This window comes from Pipistrellus hanaki, assembly GCF_964339955.1.
Source record: "Pipistrellus hanaki genome assembly, chromosome: 17".
In the NCBI taxonomy this organism is placed as follows: Eukaryota; Metazoa; Chordata; class Mammalia; order Chiroptera; family Vespertilionidae; genus Pipistrellus; species Pipistrellus hanaki.
In genome coordinates, this window is record NC_140519.1 from 16,817,600 (window position 1) to 16,840,168 (window position 22,569).

Below are 22,569 nucleotides of genomic sequence, written 5' to 3' on the forward strand. Positions count from 1 at the left end.
GGGGCCAAAGAGGGACATGTGGCTCTCGAGCTGCAGTTTGCTGACCACAGGACTAGGTACCCTGAGTTATGTCAGGTCAATGGGTCTCACACTTGGCTGTACAGTGGGATGTTCAAAAGCTTCCCTGGTGATTTTAATGTATCCTCGGCCTTTGGATTCACAGCATCTGGTTACTGGACCCAGCAAGCACAGGGCACAGCTGCCAGAGCTGTTGAGAACTGCTGCTGTAAAGCCTAAGACTAATGGAAAACACAGATATTTACATTACGATTCATTAACAGTAGCAAAATTACAGTTATGAAGTAGCAACGAAAATAATTTTATGGTTGGGGTCACCACAACATGAGGAACTGTATGCAAGGGCCGCGGCATTAGGAAGGTTGAGAACCACTGCTCTGGGTGGAGGTAGCTCGGTTGCATGAGGGTTTGAGAGGGGTGCACGTATTCTTGGGTGTGGGTGTGTGAAATGTGTCTGGAAATGCAGCAGGTGAGAGAGTGGCGCCAGTTGAACAGGTGAACACTGCCAGCTCATCTTCTCTGGCAAAGCTAAGAGCAACCTGTTCTCCTACTCTCTCTCCACAGGCAGCTGATGAGTGGCAGAGCTCTCCCTCCGCTCTTAGCTGGAAACAGCGTGTGCCCTCCCACAGTCCTGCCGTCTCAGGTGGAGATCAGTGATGTACGGGCCTGGCCCTGCAGCGCTCCCAGATACGCCCAGTTAGCTCGAGGAGGCACCAGGAAACATTCTCGGGAACGCAGATACAACCCCACGAAGAAGTAACTGGGCCCTGGCTGGGGTGGCTCCGCTGGATGGATGCCGTCCCCTGCACCGAGGGAGTGCTGGTTTGATTCCTGGTCAGGGCATGTGCCTGGGTTTCAGCCTCCATCCTTGGAAGGGGGTTTGGGGAAGCAGCTGATCTCTGTTTCGCTCTCACATTGATGCTTTACTCTCTCTTTTTCTCTCTCTGTTTTTCTCCCTCTCTCTTTAAAAGTCAATGAAAAAAAAAAATCTTTAAAATAATTATATGCCATGTAGAATTCTTGCTGGTGAAAAATGTCATAAAAATAAATGCTAACTTTTTAGAGCTCCATACAGTTTGGGAATCTATGGTGCTTGGTGCCTGTCTATATCTGTCTTGAATCCAAGTGGTTTAAGATGTATCCATCCACCTGGGTAATCTCTACCTCAGTTTAAAAACTGACAGTGGACTGCTTAATGTGTATAAAAGCCAAAGAAGTGGTCGGGGACTCACAATCCAAGGCAAGCAGAAGCTTACAAAGTGCTCTACTTTCTATCAGACAGAAAAATGTGACTAGCTTGATTTTTAAATATATATATTTTTATTGATTTCAGAGAGGAAGTGAGAGGGAGAGACAAATAGAAACATCAACGATGAGAGAGAATTATTGAGTGGCTTCCTCTTGTATGCCCCACACTAGGGATTGAACCCACAACCCGGGCATGGGTCCCAACCGGGAATCAAACCGTGACCTCCTGGTTCATAGGTTGACACTCATCAACTGAGCCAAGCTGTCAGGGCGTGGCTAATGTGATTCTTGAAAAATGATGGCCTTATATTTCTTGTGGTTCCAGTTTATATCAACTTTAGCACAAATACTAATTTCAAAACATGCAACTATGGTGAAAACCTTCCTTTTAAATAACCACAATACATCAAACAAACAAACGAACAAACAAAACCTCGGCATTTTTTTTGGCTTGGAAGAGCTGAGAGCACAAGTAGATGCCTGTAGAACACAAAAGCGTAGGCAGAATCTTCATGACTTAGCCTATTTGGAATACAACCTGCATTTTCCATTAGCCAAGTTCCTGCTAACTTCCTATGGGACAGAGACGAAAGGAACAGCTGTTTCCTTCCTGAAGAGCTGAATTTAAACGCACCTGAGGTCTGGCTCTGTCCTTGGCATTGATAAGGTATATGCAAAATCAAATATACATCATATATGTATAAACATGCACACCCACATACACCCATACACTGCCTACATACATATACCTACCCACATTTTTTTTTTTTTTTTTTTTTAAATATTGGGGTTCCGGCTATGTTTTCTTTCTTACTTTCTTTAAAAAAAAACACATTTTTATATATTTTATTGATTTTTTACAGAGAGGAAGAGAGAGGGATAGAGAGTTAGAAACATCGATGAGAGAGAAACATTGACCAGCTGCCTCCTGCTCACCCCCTACTAAGGATGTGCCTACAACCAAGGTACATGCCCTTGACCGGAATCGAATCCGGAACCTTTCAGTCCGCAGGCCGATGCTCTATCCACTGAGCCAAACCGGTTTCGGCGCTACCCACATTCTTGTATAAAACAAGAGCCTTGGACAAAGATGCCCGTTATTTTCCATACCATGTACCCTTTGAACAAATCTTAGACCTCATTAGGTAATTAGCTAAAGCAAGCATGTCAAACTCGTGGCCCGAGGGCTGTATGCCTCATTTATTTGACTCATGTTAGCCTTTGAGTTTGACATGCTTGAGCTAAAGGCTTTGAAAAATCTTCTTAGTGGCAAGCTAACTAGGAATTGTAATGAAATGTAATTGCCACCCATTTGTCACAGTCATTTTAGTGTTCAATATCATGACAATTTTTATGGCTGAGCAATAAAACCTTGAAATAGCTGCAGCTAAAGCGGTCATCTTACTTAGTGCGGTTATTGAGGGCAGTGAAGAAAGATTTTTTTTAGAAAGAATTGCTCTGGAACTCATGCCGCATGCCATTCAAATGGTGAAGATAATGAGCCGATTTTGCATGGCAGAAGTTTCAGCAATCAGATGGAGGCAGAAACTCAAGTGAGGCTAATGGGACTGAGAGATGGCCCCAGAAAAGGCCCTTGCAGAAATGTAGATGTCACATGGCCTCACTTTTATCTACGCCCTAGAAGTTTATCAGTAAATCAGTTCATTACCAAATCCTCTCCTCTCCAGCTTCCCTGGCCACTCACTCCTTCTGCAAATCCTTTTCCTGCTCCTGGGACCACACTGCCCCAACTCTCCGCCTGCCTCTCCAACTTGGCCACTTAGTGTGCATTCAAATGTCTACAAACCTATTGTGGGTAAGGGGCTAGATTAAACTATTTAAATAATTTCTTAAATTATTATTACTTTATTTTAGCCTTTCAAACTACACTCAACTTTGGATTGAATAGCTCCAATTAGACCTGAGGAAGAAGAGAAGGCTGGTTATAAGGATTCCTGTGTGCAGCTGCTTGGTGGAATCAAACCTAATGAGAAATGCCTTTCAAATAATTCAATTTAGTACCACCAGCAGCATTAAGCGTCTGCCCCCTGGTGGTCTGTGCGCATCATAGAGACCGGTTGTTCCACCATTGGGCTGAAACTGGCTCTCCGACATCTCCTGAGGGGTTCTAGGTTGCAAAAGGGTGCAGGCCAAGCTGAGGGACCCCACTGGTGTAAGATCAGGGCCAGGGAGGGATATGGGAGGTTGGCCAGCCAGGGATTGACTACAAGAGGGCTCCAGGGCGTGTTCAGCTATCTCACTCAGTCCCAATCGGTGGGACTCCAGCAGCAAGCTAAACTACAGGTCAGAGCATCTGTCCCCTGGTGGTCAGTGCATGTCATAGCAAGCAGTTGAGCCTAAACATATCATTAGCATATCCTTTGATTGGTTGAATGGCTATCTGGATGACTGGACACTTAGCATATTAGGCTTTATTACATAGGATTGGCCCTTAAAAAATGGTTATCCAGGCCCTGGCTGGGTAGCTCAGTTGGTTAGAGCAGTGTTTCCCAACCTTCTCTCATGATGAGAATCACCTGGTGGAGTTGTTAAAACACAGATTCCTGAATCCCAACTAAGAAGTGCTAAACTAGGATTTTTGAGAACATATAGGTAAAATTGCATACCTAACTTAGTGCTCTGTATATAACATCTGTCTTAGAGCACTAGTTAAGTATACAATTTTACCTATATGTTCCCAAAAATCCTAGTTTAGCACTTCTTAGTTGGGATTCAGGAATCTGTGTTTTAACAACTCCACCAGGTGATTCTCATCATGAGAGAAGGTTGGGAAACACTGGGTTAGAGCATCATCCCAATATGATAAGGTTGTGGATTCAATCCCCAGTCAGGGCGCATATAGGATCAACCAATGAATGCATAAATAAGTGGGACAAAAAATGTCGCTCTATCCCTTCCTATATCTCTAAGAAATCAATGGAAATGGTTACCCAACCCCTGGATCAGCTAGTGTTTCCTGGGTGTAAACTGTGTATAACAGTGATTATCATTGAGTGGGGAGACGGAGCTTTACACCACATGGATCTCAGTTGGAACTGATTCTTGGCACCTTTCGAGCTACTTCCCCATCTGAGTTTCAGTCTCTTCATATTGAGTGGACATAATATCTATTTTATAGAATACTTTCCGCTGTGCATGTAAAATATTAGGCGATGGCTGAACTCTGGTCATTTTTCTTTCCTGAGTGACCCCTAGGTAATCATTTTGAATTGCATGTATTCCTCAGCTTGCTTAAGACTGATCCAAATTCTTATTTATACCACCTTGTGCCCTTTTTCATGAGTAAGAAATAAAAATTTGGCTACCGTATACGTTTTTCTGAGGCACACTGCAACGAGAGCTGAATATTACACACACACACACACACACACACACACACACACATTATTTCTCCATTGTTATAAGGCCTATTATGTGAATTTGGCCATAGGCAGGTAAAATCATGTTTTCTGAAATGTCACAACCACACAGCAATTTTCTGATGACCTGATTATCCTTCAGGCCAGGACAGACAGCATGGAAAGCAGCTTCCTGCACATGGACATGCGTTTTAGAATTTTTATCTCAACACTGGGGAATATAAGACCATGTAAAGCTTTTTGTTCAAACTGACACTTAGCCCAGGCCACTATCAAATTTTTTCCCCACAACATGAAATAGAGTTACTCGCGATTTTCCTCCTGTTTCCTCTGAGATGGGGTGACAGGGCTAGGGCAAGGAAAAGTGGAAAGGAAGGAGTCGCAGGAGAGAGAGAATGAGTTTCCTCCTCTAAGTCTTAATCTGGATAAACGTTTGTAAAAGCCGGTGTGGGACTGTTGGGAGAAGTATGGTCCTTGCAGTCCAGGGAAAAGTAAAATCGGTGAATTGATCTTGGCCCATAATCGATTGCCAGCATTGGCTGAGCGCTTGCTGCGTTGCCAGCTACTGTTCCAGATGCTCCGTATATTTAACAGATCTAACCTTTGTAGCAGTGCTCTGAGACAGGTGCTGTTATTATGCCCATTTTACAGATAAAGAAACCGAGGCAAAGTTAGATTACGTAGCTTGCTTGTGTCACATACCAAGAAAGTAGTAAAGCAACAGGCAGACTGTCAAATTACAGTGGGGAGGGGAGGAAGATCTGGGGGAGATAATAGATCAACCGAAGGACTTGTGTACATGCATATAAGTACAACCAATGGACATAAAACTCTGGAGAGGGAGGGTATGTATGAAAGGGAGGGAGGGGGGCAAAAAAAAATCAATAAAATATATTAAAAAAAAAAAAAGTAGTGAACCTAAAATGCAATTCTAAGGCACCTTGACCAGGACACCAATCACAAGGGAGAAAGGCTGGGGACAGAGTGTGAGGTGTCAGGTGGGCCTCAGTCAAGGGCCTGACATTTGGAATGTAGAGGCAATCATTTACATGCAGATGAGAAAGTTATAGTTAAGGGATGGTGGGGTCGGGGTTGGGGTCGCGGGGGAACCTGACCAATTGCTAGGGAGACCTGTAGATAAGATACTGCAACATAAGTCACATAGGGTGGGGCTGCAGGACAGAGTTTAGTGTGTGTCCTTACATCTGTCTCTGACTTGTTGGGGACATCAAGTTGGGGACTAAATATGGTTTGATGTTTAACCCTGAAGTTTATATTCTGAAAAATGCACAGAAGCCAAAACATCTAAGCAGATGCAGGACTGTTCGGTGCAGGGGGAGGAGGGGAGGAGGCAGGGATGGAGGCTGAGCTGTCCACACGGGACTGGGCTGGGTAGAGACAAGAGTGCAGCCAGAGGATAGCACTGGGGCTCATCCTCCGGAATCAGGAGAACCCAGGAAATGTCGGAAGCCTCGCTGTGATTTTAACCAGCACTCAGGGAGTTCCTGGCAACGGGCTGTCCATTTCTGGCAAACGAACAATGCTAGCCAGATCGTGTTGGTAAATGCCTCTTTATCTTTGCTCTGCAGCTGATCACAGAAGGTCTGAGGGCTGAGTTCTGGATGAGAACAGAAATCCTGGAACTAAACCAGTTTGCACTCAACAAGCTACCTCCTTATTTCCTTTGCTTGATGCTGGGATCCTCTTAGGATCTTACAAACCTTTGATTCTATATTGATACAAAGGTATAAAGGCGAAATACATTGCAAAGATGCTAGCACTCAACAAACCCATAAGGGGACATGACATTTGCTGTATAAAGACAAACCATTTTTCCTCTTAAGTGGCAGAGCACGTGTAAGATGTACTCCAGAATTGGGTGTGTAGGGAATTTCTTTTTCTGTAACCCCTATTTAAGAGTCAATATCTATACCTAGGGGGGGAAAAAAAAAGGAAAATTATGCTGACCCCACATGAATGATTCTCAACTTTAGCTGCTCAAACCACCACCCCAATGCCCGGTCCCACCCCCAGAGGCTCTGATTTAATTTGTCTGGAGCAGGACTTGGGAGGCAGCATCTGCAAGGTGCCTGTGACTCTAACGTGTGGTCATGGCTGAGACCACTGTCTCCGATGCTGGGCGTGGGTCCTACACCCATGCCTGCAGCCAGGCAAATGCCACTTCGAATGTCCAAGGGGACATCTCCTCTCTTACATTTCTGCATGGTGTGGGGAAGAAATGATCAGACATGCAATGAACAGGTACAAGTCCTGACTTTGGGTTTATAGCTTAAGTCTTCTGGCTCTAGATTTCTTTCTTAACTAAGTGATATCATCCAACTGGCAGATTTCCATTCCCCTGCCACCTCTGGCATTCTCTTATTCAGGGCCTGTGGTTCAGAACCCTATTGAAAAATACTGATGCTTTGACTCTCCTCTGAACAATATAATCTGATTGGTCTAGGGTGAGGCTGTGCATCAATATTTTCAAAAGCTCCCCAGGTGACTTTGATGTGCAGCCAGAATTGAGTAGCATGGGTCCATGTTCTCTGTGGAACCAAAGTCTTTTCAGACAGATGAGATTTGCACATGAGAGAGAAAGAGAGAGAGAGAGAGAGAGAGAGAGAGAGAGAGAGAGAGAGAGAGAGAGGATGTATGTAGTATCTTTGTACATAAGGTGCTAGGGGTGTAATTCCAGCTGAGAGAATGGTGGGAATTCATTATTAATTCAGGAACACAGAAGTAAAACACACACACACACACACACACACACACACACACACACACACACGCCCACGCTGTCTTATCTAATCCCTGCTGATTGTTCTGTTCACATAGTGGAGAAGGGATGCCAGAAGAGATGCCAAATGTCTGGGATTCCAGCCCATTTCCATTCCCCGCTGGCTTCCTAGGAATGAAGACAACAGGTAAGACGGCCTGGCACCATACCACACCCGGCATTCACACACTGCTTTACGGTCCTCCCAGCCTGTGCCTGTATGGTATCACTTTATCCTCATAAGACTGAGATTATGATATTGTGAGATTATGATATCACTTTATCCTCATAAAATTGAGATTGATTTTCTTCATTTTAGAGATAGAAATCCTGAGACTCAGGAGAAATTAAGTGGCTGGTCCAAGAACGCACCACTAAAAAGTAGTGGATGCCAATATTCTAATCCAAACCTGTGACTTGAATTCATCTTTTAAAAATGTACTTGACTTCCTGCATCTACATTGGTCCTACTGCCACCCAATCCTTAGGAGACCAGGCCTTGAGGGGTGGTAAAGGGCATGGGCTGGTCATGCTGATTTTTCCTCTGTACCTCATGGAGGGTCAATGTCGAGAGAAGAGAGTCCAAGCTAGTTAAGTTCTAGCCAACTGTCGCCTTGACCTGAACAATCTGATCTCATTTTTCTGAATCTTTTTCTCCTTTTTTTTTTTTTTTTTTTTAAAGTCAGTGATGTTGTAACTAAAAAGATAATCTTCAAAGTAGCCAGATAGAGTAAAAAAGGCCAAGATACCTTGATTCCATAGAACAACTGAGCTATGTCAGGTTTGCCCTGCAGGTTCAACAGAGCCTTGAGGAGGCTCAACTTTTTTGAAATTCTCAGACTCTTAAAGAAATTACCTTCAGGGGCAAAGTCGAATTCCTGAGCCCATGACTTCGGGCTCTTTACCAGAGATCACCGCTGAAGGCCTATATTTATGTGATAGAATCAAAACCCAAACTGCTTAACACAGAAATACAGCGGCAGAGGAACATTCCAGGGAGCCAGAGAGTGAAGCATTTCACGGGGACAAAACAAGTGAAGAAAACTATGCGAAAGCAAAGTGAAGTTTTTAATATAGCCGTGAGCACACGTGTGATGAGTGTGGGGCCAAAGGAACATGATACATTTTATGCTCCCTTCGCCCTTTAGAACATATGTTCAGATTTCAGCACAAACTCCAGAGAGAGGTTTACAAAATTATGTACTGAAAGGTAGGCAGTACAAAATGGTAATAATAATGCCGGTCGCTCAGAGGCCCAAAATAGTGACAAGATCACCCATCTGCCTGAGAGAGATTTCACAGCAAACATTTCCAGCTTCCGAACAGAAGTAAATTAGCCTGTGGAGGCTGGTGCGTGGACATCATGCTAGCGCTACAAAACAATTCTGAGGTTTCAGTCGCAGTAGTACTTAGAGCTTCCAGAAGAAGGATTAGAAGAGCTCAAATTAAAATATAATGAATAGGTCTAAGCTTCTCCACTAAACTCTTGAAAATTAAGACTTTACTAGGCGACCGGGAAGGGCTGGAGTTATCCCTTCCTTCAACAGCGCTCCACCTCGCCCTGCTCTGCTTCAAAGGGATCCCTCCCTGTGTACAGAAGGCACAAGGGAATGGAGAGGGGGAGGGGCAAGCTGCTTATTGTGAATGTCTCTTCAAGAAGCTGGATACCATCTAAAAAGAGTGTCTCCGACGAGGCCACTGTCATAATAACTGGGATCTTCATTTCATGCGTCCGATACCTTGAACTGGTGTTGGCTAATTGTGTGGATAGCAAGAGGTCAGGCTTTTTTTTTTTTTTAAATAAATATTTTATTGATTTTTTTACCGAGAGGAAGGGAGAGAGATAGAGAGCTAGAAACGTTGATGAGAGAGAAACATCGACCAGTTGCCTCTTGCACACCCCCATCGGCGATGTGCCCACAACCTATGTACATGCCCTTGACCGGAATCGAACCTGGGACCTTTCAGTCCGCAGACCAACGCTCTACCACTGAGCCAAACCGGTTTCGGCAAGTTAAATTTTTTTTTTTAAATAAGGGGATTAGAAGATTTGAACTTCTCTTCCCTTACTGGGTATAACTTACCCTGGAAGGCAACGACTGGCCTGAGTCTTTGAATCAGAAAACTCATTTGGATTCCACCTCTGCCACTCACCAGCTGCCCACTGGTAAGATGTCAAGGACAATGCCACCTTCCTCGGCAGGTGTGAGGATTAAACTGAGCGAATACATAGAAATCCCCGTGGACAGAGCCTCGCACAAGAAAATGCTCAATAAAAGTTCTTCTTCTCTTTCCTCTGATTTTGCTCTAAGATGCAATGACTTTGGTCTAACTAGGCAGAAATTCAGTGCCTCTCTTTGCGACACAGCATTTCTTTGAGCTAATAGAGATTTCAATCACAAGTGCTTTCAATAGTTCGCGTTCATATGTTTTCACTTTCCTTAAAAAACGGTCTGTGTTAATTCATCACCCAGTATTTCTTTAGTTCTTATTTATAACAGTTGGTGTTATAGGTAGCCCTGAAATCTATACTAATATTTTTATTAATGAAGACTCATGCTAATGAAATATTGAATATCTGAGGTTGGAAATTTTGTGAGCAAAGGCAGAAACAATCAACGAACAGAATATGGTTTCCCTCATCACTTCCCAACCTTGGTCATAGAGTCTGACCTCCTCTCTGAATTGGATGATGTCTGACTTTAGTCCAGGGTAGGAGGACTCCATCATGTCTCTTGGGGCTCAGCATCTGCCCATGAACTTGACTAAGTGGCTTTTCAACTCTCTCTTGACGACCAGTTAAGAAGAGTCCCAGGGAAGGTGCCTTATCCTCCGATGGAATGAGTCTCTGATCTTTCCAATGGGGCTACCATCTCGTGTATCTGGTAACCTGAACGGGTTTTGGCTAGGTGGGTGGATATCTAGAACCCTCTCTGAGAGCACCATCTCCTTTAACTGGAGGAAGCCCAAGCAGTGATGAGGAGGCCCAGCTTAGATGAGGTAGACAATTCTCAGTCAGGGGAGAGGAGCAAATGTGAGCAATCCAGGATTGTTATGAAAAATCGATTCATATGTAAATGCGCATTGTATGTTAAAAATATTTTAAATCAGAAATAGAGAATTATGCATGGTGGTGCATACGCATGTGGTAAAGAAAGCCGTGTACTCACCTGTCCTGGCTGTTCACAAGCTGTCTGGTACCTGGCCTGCTGGCACAGCTCTTTGACCCTCTCGTATTTGGGCAGGTGATTTGACTGCTGGATATTCTTGTTGGCTTCTTCTTTCTTACGGAGAAATTTCCTTTGACAGAAATGGAAATGCTTCTTAAGTAAGAAGTGATTGGCGTTACCTTACCTACCACCTTCCTGTTCTCCCCCCCCCCCCCCCCCCCCGTCACATGACTCCACATTCCTCAAACAGCAAGAAATAGCTGGTAAGGCTCTGACCACAGGTGTTCCACGTTTGATGAGTCCCGCTCGATGAGCTGGGTGCTATGAAAACGAGAGGTCAGGGTAGGAGGAATCACTTCTCCTCAAAGCTCTGGACCCCTATTTTAGCTTCACAGACTCAAAATTCTTTTTGTTGAAAAGCAATCATGGAAATGCCTTTTCTCAATGTGTGGATGGAGAAAAACAAAGCCATTGAGCGTCATAAATCTAAAGGGGAAATCCAGAAGCAACTATGGAAATAACCACAATCTCGGATGTTTATATATTTAGAACTAAGAATGGCACACCAGGAAAGGAAGTAGAAAGGTGCCAGATAGAACTTGGGAAGGAAGGTTAAGGAAGTTGGTCTGATTAAGGCTGAGAAAACAACAGTAAAATCCACAGCCATGTAACAGTTAATGAGAATTTATCCTTTGCGGTTCTGATGCAACCATCATGACTCTTCTGGCCAGCGGAGAAGGACTAGCAAACCATTACCAGACTTATGAAATCTGTATGCTTAAACCCAAAATAAGGGGGGGAAGTACCCAGCAGGGAGCGCTTCCCACTAGGACTGGTTCCCAGAAGCACCCAAGCCACCAATAATTACCCTCTTTCCACAAGGAATGTATCCCGCCAAATCTTGGCCTTTTTGTTTGTTCGAAACCTGAAAGCAAAATAATAATATTTACAGTTGGCAGCTGGACGCCTTTCCGAAAGGGGCTGTGCTAACAGTTTGTTTAAAGGAACACCTCTCGCTTCCCACAGACCATGACTGCGCCTCCGTTACAGGCTACATGCAAACCCCCGGGGGGACTCTCTGCGCGGCGTCCTCCACGTGGAGGGAGAGAGCTACTTGGCTTCTATCTCCCCCGGCCGCTGGCCGGCTCTGGGAGCCAGTGCTTGGGGCTGGCTGCGGGAGAGAAAATGGACACACCTGTTACCTGGCTTCTCCAGGTCCAGAAGTTTGAGGACAGACTTGCCGTCCACGTCGGGAGGTGGGTCGAGTCCCGCGATGTCCAGGATCGTAGGGGCCAGGTCAATGTTGAGGACGATCTGCGGGACTCTGCAATGGCACAGGTGGTTATGCCGCAGAGCCGGCGGCAGTGGAGGGTGGCATGTGGGGCTGCTGTCTCCACACCAGTGGTCGGCAAACTGCGGCTCGAGAGCCACATGCGGCTCTTTGGCCCCTTGAGTTTTTAGCAAGGCCAGTTTAGGAGTACCCTAAGTAAGTTAATAACAATGTACCTACCCATATAGTTTATTTTTATTTTTTTAAAAATTCGGCTTGTAAAAGAAATTTCAATCGTTGTACTGTTGATATTGGTCTCTGCTGACTAATGAGTTTGCCGACCACTGCTCCACACCATGACTCACTGGCCTCCAGTGCCTCTCCCCTCCCGCTGGTCTCCAAGGGAGGGAGCTGCATTTGGCCACGGCCAAGTGGCCAGCAGGGGTGGCATGGAGCGAGATTAATCGACTGTCTCAGGGGTCACTGGAGAGATGCCCAGATCCCTGAACTCTGGCCACACTGTCACACAAATTGAGGCCCGATAATGGTTTTTGTAAGGCTGTATACTTTCTTTTAAAACCCGATAGCCTGGCCCAGCCAGTGTGGCTCAGAGGTTGAGGGTAGACCAATGAACCAGGAGGTTACAGTTCGATTCCCGATCAGGGCATGTGTCTGGGTTGTGGGCTCCATCCCCAGCAGGAGGCAGCCAATCAATGATTTTGTCTCATCATTGATGTTTCTATCTCTCTCTCTTCCTCTCTGAAATCAATTAAATATATATATATATATATATATATATATATATATATATATATATATATTTAAAATCCAATAGCCTGTAACTTCTCTGTTAAACCAGGGCTTTAAAATCGATTTCTATATTGCAGGGAATGCCATATACAGATCATGTATTATTGAAATCTACATTTGAAATGTGTATAATCTTATTAACCAATGTCACCCCAATAAAGTAATAAAAATAAATAAAATTCTAAGGAAAGATACAAGGTTTTTACAGGTGAATCCAATCCACATCACCGAGACTTTCAAACATAAAGCCTTCTAGTTCTAGATTCAACAATTTCTAATGGCCTGGAGAGACATTATAACATTTTCCCTAGAAACCCCTCTTTCTGCCATCGCCTTCTCCCGGGAGAGCCAGATATTTGGGTCTGGGCCCCGGTGCTGCTCCTTCCAGACTCGGGACTCTGAGAGGGAGGCACACTTGTGTGAGGGTTTCTTTATTAAACCAGGGGTCTGGGCTCGATGCTCTTTAAGGGCCCTTGCAGCTTTTGAATTCTACTTGCATTCTTTTCTCCCACTTCCCATAACTGTTTCATGCACACGTTCACGTTTTATACAAAACATCCTATTGTGATTGGCAGGTCACATGAACTCCTATTATGATGAGAAAAGAGAGATGCAGTGGCTTGTCTAAGGTGACAGGAATGGGACTCCAGTCCTTTAGGCTTCTTCTTTTTTTAAAAATCATGCTTTAAAATATTTAATTTAAGAAGATGGATGGCCCACATTAAAATAGTGTATCTCTGATTCAAACAAAGTAAGGATGATGTCCCTAATGGTTATATCATATATCTGTGTACACGGGCCCACGTGACATGGATTCTGGTCCATTTCAGAGAATTAATCATGGGCCCAGTTACTTTTCCTCTTTAAATTGTATACTTTAGTTAAATTAACCTGTGGCGAGGCCAGGGCGGTGTAGGATTTCGTCTTCTCGATTACCAACCTCGATGCAATCTTTTCTTGTTTTGGATGAAAGGAAACCAGACACTGAGATTAGTAATCGAATTATCTCAGACGTCCATGAGCTACGACAGCTGAACGTCGCCAGCAGAGGAATACATACATGGATCCGGGTTCCACGCTCGGCCCACGAATGAAGAAAGGCACTCGGATATCAAAGTCGTACGGCATGGACTTCCCCTTGACCAGCCCGAACTGCCCGATGTGGTAGCCGTGGTCGGCAGTGTAGATGATGTACGTGTTCTCCAGCTCCCCCGTGTCCACCAGCATGTTATACAGCTGCAACACAGCCCGGCGGCAAGTCAGAAGCAGTTGTGATGGCCTAAGACGGCAACAGCATGGCAATGATTCCCCCCAAATTTCCCCATTATATTTAAAAGGTCCGTGTTGCTTTAATAGGACTGACAAATGCAAATGTTAGCTACATTTTCTTGCTGCTTACAATCTTGGAGGAAAACAGTCCAATATAAAAGTTGGAAAAAGTAACATTTTTAATTTATTTATTTTAAATATATTTTATTGACTTTTTACAGAGAGGAAGAGAGAGGGATAGAGAGTTAGAAACATCGATGAGAGAGAAACATTGACCAGCTGCCTCCTGCACACCCCCCACTGGCGATGTGCCTGCAACCAAGATATGTGCCCTTGACCAGAATCGAACCTGGGACTTTTCATTCCGCAGGCCAACGCTCTATCCATTGAGCCAAACTGGTTTCGGCAAAAAGTAACATTTTTTAACCTGGCTCATATTCCTTAAATGTTTTTGCTTACTGTTTGCAAGGAAAAAAAACAAAAACACACAAAACATTCACAAAGCAACCTCCAGCACCAAACTTATAGGCTTTACTTTAGAACATTCATTGTTAAAGCAAATTTTAATATCATCAGTCTGACAGCTATTTATCAAGGGTTAAAACAGGCTGTTTCTGAGCCTGATCCAGGTAGATTTAGCCTGTAGGCAGGTCTTGCTTGGCTTACATTGTTCTAAAATGAATGAAATTTCAAATAAATTTTTTTTTGAATTTCTGGATTCACACTCCACAGGGCAAAAGTTGGCTGGAGCTGAGTAGCTGCTCCTTGCTTTAGATGGAACTTAATTTCAAGATTATCACCATCCTCACCACACCCTATTGTCTTCTACTGGACCTGCTTTCGTTATTTACATTATTCGCTTAATTCCTGAAGGTATTTGTGTGTGTTGACCTGGATGTTGCCCTGAAATTAAAATGATTTGATTTTTATTTCCTCTTCGCTATTGGCTCCATAAGAACCAAGTCTAGAGAGGTAATAGAAGGGAGCAGAAGATAAGGGAAGGCTGACAGGTTTTCTTTTTCACTTCTCCTGGAAAAAAAACACACACCAAAAACACACCAAACCAAACAAAAATAACAAAACAGAAATGGAAAAAAACCAAACAAAACAAAACAGGTGGGACAAGAACGGGAAGTTAGACAAAAACCTGTAAGGGAGGCGAGCTCCTGTGCTTACCCTTTCCACAGAGTCATCCACTGACATCAAAGTCTGAAGCCGTTTGCGATGGAGGACATTTGTGAATTCCATGTGGATGGGCAACATGGGTCCCGTGTACTGCATAATCCAGTGTTTGTCCATATTTGGTGCATAGTTATAACTGGGAGTTCTGAAAATACCCAGAAAGGAGTTTTACTATTTTTTTTTAGCCTCTTAGAGAAATATCTCATGTTAAAGATTGTGAAATTACCATTTAGGAAAGATAACTGAGATTCTGCTACATGATTTCCCTCTCCCATGTGTCTGTCTTCTCTCTGTGAGTTTAGGAAGATCTGAAGGATTCACCACCCCAAATAGCACACATCCTCTGAAAGTATATGGATTCAACTTCATAAAAGCAAGACTGGCAGCTAAAAATCTAATTAGTGCAAGTTCACTTGGGTTCACTGTGGAAACACATCAAGATGCTTATGGTAACGTTACAAATCTACAGATAAAACTTGGTAATGTAGAAGGGAATGTAATGTTCCCATGGTGATGTTAACTCGTAAAATTTTATTGCTAATTAGGCTATTAAATATGGTCACAAATATGTGGAATGATGAATCATAATTTCAACACATTTTTTTACTATTGAATTTACTAGGGTGTTTTGTAGATTATTAATTATATGGGGTGGGCAAAAATAGGCTTACAGTTGTTTGGAAATAATACAATAATAAATAATAATACAAGAAATAAGCTCTGTTTCACATACACACAACTGTTAACCTACTTTTACCCACCCTTGTATATCTAGCCTCTACGAGTTTTTCTCATTCCTAACCTTGTATATATAGTTACCCTGAACATAATTGGATTTACTGGAATTATAACCAAGCCTATTCTGCAATATATGTGCTTACCAATAAAACTGTTACTTTATAGACAAATCAATAGCTATGCAAGGCATAATTTTTGTTAACTACAGGTCAGGTCAGGGCAAGCCTATATTTAATCTATTGCAGATCCCAGCGGTATCCCATACTAACACTTTTCACTGAAAAACCCACAAAAGAAGTCACCTTTTCTTTGAAGTTTTACCCAACTCCTTCAACCAGGAGACACTCCCCTCATCTTCCCAAAGGACACATCTACGATACAGCAATCCTCACACTATTATTGGTGTATATTTGACCTCTCCGTCACACTCTAACGTACTTGAACCTTCTCCTTAGATTTTATAAAGCATGTAGAAGCAGTAATATTAAAACTCGGTACTGTGTTGTTTTATGTACATTAGCTCCCTTAATTAGGTTTATCATTCCCATTTTACAGTTGAGAAAACAGAGGCTTAGCAAAATGAAATAATTTCTTCAGATTAACGAAGTTAGCAGCCGAAGAACTAGCATTCGATTCCAAAGATCCGCTTCCTCTAACAAAACGAAAGAAAAGTGAAGCGAGTCTTTTTCATATGACCCACAACTTTACACATAATCAGTCTCAAGAACAAGCAACAGCCTGTGTTGACTGAAAAATTTGGTTACCACCTCTGTCTGTTTGGGAGTATCCTATCAGTGAAAGACTGTGGGTCATAATGACCGACGGTGTCGCCGTGACATTATTTATACTATACAAGCCCAGAGAGACGACCAGCCACTGAGAGCCCATGCTTCTGCCCTGGGGCATCTCCATGCACACCGCGCTCTACCAATGCCACCTGTTATTGTACGTTTCCTTCTGCCAGGGGGTTTGCAGAACATCTGTTATGGCACCCAACAACTCCAAAGCCAGCACAACACGGAGCACAGAAGACACTGTACAGCTTATGCTCATCTCCCTCTTTTTTTAAAATATTTTTATAGATTTCAGAAAGGAAAAGAAGGAGAGATACCAACACCAATGATGAGAGAGAATTATTGATCAGCTGCCTCCTGCACGCCCCCCTACTGGGGATCAAGCCTGCAACCTGGGCATGTGCCCTTGAAAGGAATCAAACCTGGGACCCTTCAGTCTGTAGAGCGACGCTCTACCCATTGAGCCAAACCAGCTAGGTTTAAAGAGGCACATTTATAGAGCGCAAGAAGCCGGTGTGGCTCAATTTGCTCACCTGTAAATGGGGATAACAGCACCTCTCTTAAAAAGCTTTTTTGAGGAACAACTTGATCTGTCTGCCTGTGTCTACCAATCTACTCCTTATATCTGTCTATCTACTATCTATCTATCTATCTACCTACCTACCTACCTAGTCTATCATTTAAAGTGCTTAGAACAGAGGAAGCACCTGAGTTTCCTACATGAGCCAATAAACAAATACATTTTATATAAGTAAGTGGGTGGAAAAAAATCCTGTAGCATTAACAAACAACAAACAAACAAACAAACAAACAAAATAAGCACTTCAGGTGTCACCTGCTATTCTTTTTAAGAGAAACGTTCAATATAAACTTTCTTCTCTTTTACCGCATAAATGACTCACGATCCAGATGGTCCTGTTTTTTGGCCTGAAAGGCTACCTGGTGTCTGAAAGGGAGCCACTGGCCCAACCGGGCTCGTATCTCAGGAGCCTGCCCAGCAGGAAAGGACATCAGCGTGGCATCACTTATTCTTCACGCAGCGTGTCGAGTGACAAACAGGATTAGATTAAGTGGCCGGGGAGGAGCGAGGGGGCTTCTAAATCCCATTGGAAAGGGATTTTCACCCGTGGGGGGTAGGTCGAGGTCAGTGACACGTAGCACGCTGGCTGTGAGAGGCCCCTCACCATGTGCGGTTACGCACCCCGAGAAGGCACGCGGCTCTAAGAGATTACACGGGGTTTCCTCCTAATACCGAAACATCCTCCTCTGCCTGCCTTTGATGCTGGCCCGCCTTCGTTTTAAAATAAATCTAGTTGACTCTTTCGAAACCGCAAAACCTCAACACAAATAAAAATTACAATAGGGAACTGCAAACGCGGGCTCGCGGCGGGCAAATTATATCTTCCCCCGCTCACCTTGATGTGCTTGGCAAGGCGCCACCGCCCTTGGAGGAGCAGCAAATTACCAGCCTCAAATTGGACTCCCGGATTTACGGAATGACATATGCTAAACCTGGCTTACATTAAAAGGGAGAGTTCAGGTCAGTTGTCAAAGCTGTACTCCCTGCTTTCTTTTTTTTTTTTTTTTTTTGCTTCATTTCTGGATGTGGGAGATGACCGCCCGCTCTGGGGCTGAAATCCCAGGTGGGATCTCAGCAGGGGGGCAGGGAGAGGGGGGTATGCATGTGCCTTTTAAAAGAAGACAGACTGCCACTGCTTCCCACAACGCAGCAGCTGTTCAGGGACCCGCAGGTGGAAGGTCAGGGGTCACTGAAATTGACAACGTTGTTGAAAAGTGATCTTTTGCCAAAGGCCTGTGTGGTTGCCTCCTGCTGGGGTCTGCCGAATTCCTGGAAGATGCGGCCTTCGGTCCCCCCTGACCAGTAAGGACCGCTTCCCTGGCTAAGAATTGACTAACAATTACTCAAACCCACTGGAGCCGTCAGCTGGAACACAAGCCAGCGAAAGAAGCAGGGAATTGTTTTAAGGAAAAGTGGAAAACCACATATTCGATTGTTCCAGAATGTTTTGCAATCAGACCCGAATTCTCATCCCTGCTCAGTTACTTACACACACTAGTGTGTGATCGTGGGCAGCGTTTTTGTTTCTCTAAGCCTCTGTTTCCTCACCTGTGTAATGGGTAGAACAACTTCAAAGAGTTCTTGTGAGGGTTAAAGGGATTTCAGTGACGCCAAGAACGAATCCTGGGACCCCATCACAGCCTGGGAAAGAGCTCACTGTCTAGCTCATTTGATTGTTGTGGCAACCCTGAGGGAGGGCATTTTAGTTCCATTTTACAGACGGGAGAGGGAAGTGGACATAAAATGTGCAGGGGCCGGTGCTCCTCCCACGAAGCCACAATGGCCCCCGGCCCCAGGAAGCACCTCGAAATCCCCGTCATCCACAGGAGAACGGAAGCACACATTTCTTTCTATGGGAGAGCAAGTCCTGAAATCCCTCGCCTTCATCCAGATTTAAAACATTAGCAGCTCCTGCTTCCCCTTCAGACCCCTCCCACCAGACGCCGAGCATCTGCTTTTGTTGCAAATACAGAATAACGCCTGACCCCGTGCGGCACCCTGGATGCCTCAGGGAGAAGGTAGGTAACGCGGGCTACTCGCTTTAACATGGAGAGTACAAAGAACCAACTTGTCGTTTTTGAGTTTCTGTTGCTTTTCTTAAAACAAACAAACAAACAAACAAACAAACAAACAAAACCACACAAAATTCTGGTGAGTTAATAGTCCCATGTGGCTGGGTTGGCGAGACTTTCTCTTGTCTCCTCAGGTACGAGTTTTGCCCAGAACGGTGTGCTCCACACCTTAGACTCTCCGGAAAACACACCCAGAGCCCTCCATAGACTATCCCAGTAGCTGACGGTGTTAACTCTTCCCGGGGAGCTTGCCTGCACCTTGTTTTCCTCTAGTCACTACTCATTGGACTTTACTGCTCAGATCCCGCAGCCCACCGCACCGGTCCGTTCAGCCTTCCGCATCAATGCCAATACTCTTTGGCCTTTGAATCTCTTTCCAGTATTGCTTATCGACGGAACAGGAATGAGGAATTCTGGAAATCGATAATGTCCCCTTTCTTTAGGACGGGTGGGTATTTGAGGAGAATAATTCTTCCGAGCAAGGAAAATAGTTTCAAGAAATGCATGTGCTGTCGATTAAACCCACACTTGGGGAAATGCGAGGAACTTAGCAGTCCATTCCTACCGCCGGTGGCCTTTGTTGTCACCAGCGAAAATAAAGATGTTTTCTAGCGTGTTACGGTTGGACATGTGTTTTCTTCATTTGTCATTTAGTCTCAACCAACAACAAAATCCCCCAGCGGGTCTGAGTCTTAAAGGGTATTGGTCTCGGAACCATCATTCCCTGAGAAATAAAATAGGTCTCAGTTCCCAGAATAAGCCAGTTACACAAACTGAAGACACACACACACTCAAGGCATTAAATGGGAAATTCTATACTTAATCTCCCAAGCCACACGAGCTCAGCTTTCACTAAAATTGAACTTCCTTAATTGACTTTGCGGAGATATTCCCCACAAGAGTTCAAATGTCTTTACTGAGGCAAAATTGAACACATGCAGAATAATAATACCAAACGATCTTGATTACAGCGACATTACCAGACTAATGTAAAGAGTTTTCTGACAACGTTGCCAGTGCCAGTGAGAACTTTGCCGATGCACACACAGGAACCGCTTCTACTATTAATTGTGACTCTGATGGGCACTGAGCAAGCCTGGTGGGAACATCAGCTGGGCCCAAGAGAGTCGAGTTTTGGCTCCAGCTTTGACCCTTATCTACTTATGTGACCTGGGCAAAGCCATTTTGGGGTCTTTTATTTGCATCACTCCATTCACATGGTATTTGGTGTGCACTTGGATTTCAGAGAACGAGATGAGCAGAAAAGATGGAGAGAACAAGGTGGGCAACTAGTTTGGCCCAAGTCAGAAATTTTTATAGAGGATTCACAATGCTCTCACCTTCGAAAGAATTTCCTTTTACGTATTTGTGGAAGAAATAAAGTGAGAATGCGCCACTTCTTTTTAAGGCAAGACATTCCCTCCTCCCCCCCAACTTTAGATCCTAAAGGTGTTTCAGAAACTTTGGAGGCTTACACAGCAATGGTTTCCCGTCTAACACGCTGTGCTCAGCCGAAAGCTCCACTTTCAGAGCGGTTCTCGCACCTGAGGGGACACGGGCTGTTCTGCGGAGATAGGAGATTTCGCCTGAACCTGTGCGTTCACACACACGGCCACACGTGCCCAAGGAACAAAGAACGTGGGACTGAAACCCACACAACAGTGTCTTAGGCTGATAGGCACATCGGTGGCAGGAAGGGGGTAAGGGAGCTTGGAAAGTGGAGCCTCCCGGTCACAGATGCACATCCTGACACCCCTGAGGCCAGGGGCCAGAAGCTACGTCAAAGCCGGAGTGAGGTACGTTCCTCCTCGGAGGACACTGGCCAGGGAACTTACTGAAAAATACAACAGGGTCTGAGCCACAGCGAGGGGCTCTGCAATGGGGGGCTCTGTGTGCTGTGATGACATGGCGCCCTCAGATGTTCCGGAGGCGGGAGCGGCTGGGTGCTGTCTGCTTCAGCAGCGCCTCCGTCCCGAGGGGCATGATAGCCTCCAGCCTCCGTGTGCAAAGCCAACAAGCCAGTGCTGGCCTGGCGTCGTCCTTTGTTGGGACCAGCAAGCACTGTGCAAACATGATGCATTGGCTCGGGGCTGAGCGAATCGCAGAGCCATCACCCAAAGCCGGCCGAAAGGAGTCTCAATAATGCCAACCACCAAGGAGGGCGACCGGAAGAACAGCGTCCGCATTCCGTGGGCCCTGCCGTGGGGTTCAGTCTGAGCTCCTTGCTCTGTGGTCCCGGGCCTGCCAAAGCTTTCCGCAGTGACGTCCCTGCTGCCAGCCCCTCTCTCAAGGACATCGGCCACTCAGGAGCCCCGTGCACCCCAAATGGCAGCTTGTCCTCCATTTGTCTCGCTCCTTTTGTCTGCGGACGGAACTGTGAACCCGTGCGGTCACTCACAGTAACAAGACGTGCACGCAGACTCTCTCCAGCCCCTGCCCCCGCGGCAGCCCGGAGGATTTTGCAACAAAGACACCAGCAACCCAAGGCCCTAAGGCCTGTGGGGACGAGGGACCCCGATCCCCACAGGTGAGCAGCAGGTACAAGCTCAGTCACTCAACCACCTACATGGATTTTCACTTTCTGCAGCTAAGGCTGAGCTCCAAACGGGCGCCTGCCCGTAGTGCGGGTTTGGCACCTGGAAGAGGTAACACAGCCCATCTCGGAGCGTGGCCTGTGCTTCCAGGATGGCCAGGTGCGGGAGGCGCACCCCAGTGTGAGTCTTAGCGAGTCGAGAGATTTGCCACGTCACAATGGGCAAGTATCAATCAGCCATTTCTCCAGTGCTTCCCCTAAACATTAAGTTGAACCAAATAAGATTGCATTTTTTGTAGGTCAAGAAAGAGCGGTGTTTATGTGCATGCACTCAAGTCCTTTGGTTGTATGCATGCATATAAGCATAACCAATGCACACAGACACTAAGAGGGTGAGGGCATGTGCTGTGGGGTGCGAGTGACTGGGGAGAGGTCGATGGGGGAAAAAGGAGACTATGTAATACCTGAATCAATGAAGAATAAAAAGAAAGAGCAGTGTTATATGGCTCATCTTAATAGAAAGAATCGACAAGAATTAACATCAATGAAGTGACTTCTATGTCCCAGGCCCTATCTGGGGATGTTAGCTATGCGGCCTCTCTTGATTTTCATGCATGACATCAGGTCAAGGTGTTAACATTATCCCCATTTTGTAGATGAGACCATAGAACTTCTGAGAGGTTATACAAATTGCCCCTGCCCTGGCCAGTGTGGCTCAGTTGGTTG

General features: G+C 45.0%; 1 protein-coding gene across 7 annotated transcripts in view; it reads right to left on the reverse strand.

The window, feature by feature from the left end:
• The window catches only part of SULF1 (sulfatase 1), a gene marked incomplete at its 3' end in the record, with an annotated part of 169,593 nt that overhangs the window by 35,936 nt on the left and 111,088 nt on the right, over window positions 1–22,569 (reverse strand). For 6 of the 7 annotated variants that reach the window (XM_084864354.1, XM_084864349.1, XM_084864352.1 and 3 more), the window contains 5 exons: window positions 15,121–15,271; window positions 13,736–13,911; window positions 11,791–11,919; window positions 11,464–11,520; window positions 10,596–10,725 (listed from right to left, as the gene is read on the reverse strand). In XM_084864354.1, coding sequence (XP_084720480.1) covers window positions 10,596–10,725; window positions 11,464–11,520; window positions 11,791–11,919; window positions 13,736–13,911; window positions 15,121–15,271 — 643 coding nt within the window. Of the gene's footprint in view, window positions 1–10,595; window positions 10,726–11,459; window positions 11,521–11,790; window positions 11,920–13,735; window positions 13,912–15,120; window positions 15,272–22,569 lie in introns of those variants that run through there. The other variant, XM_084864355.1, reaches the window with a different exon arrangement.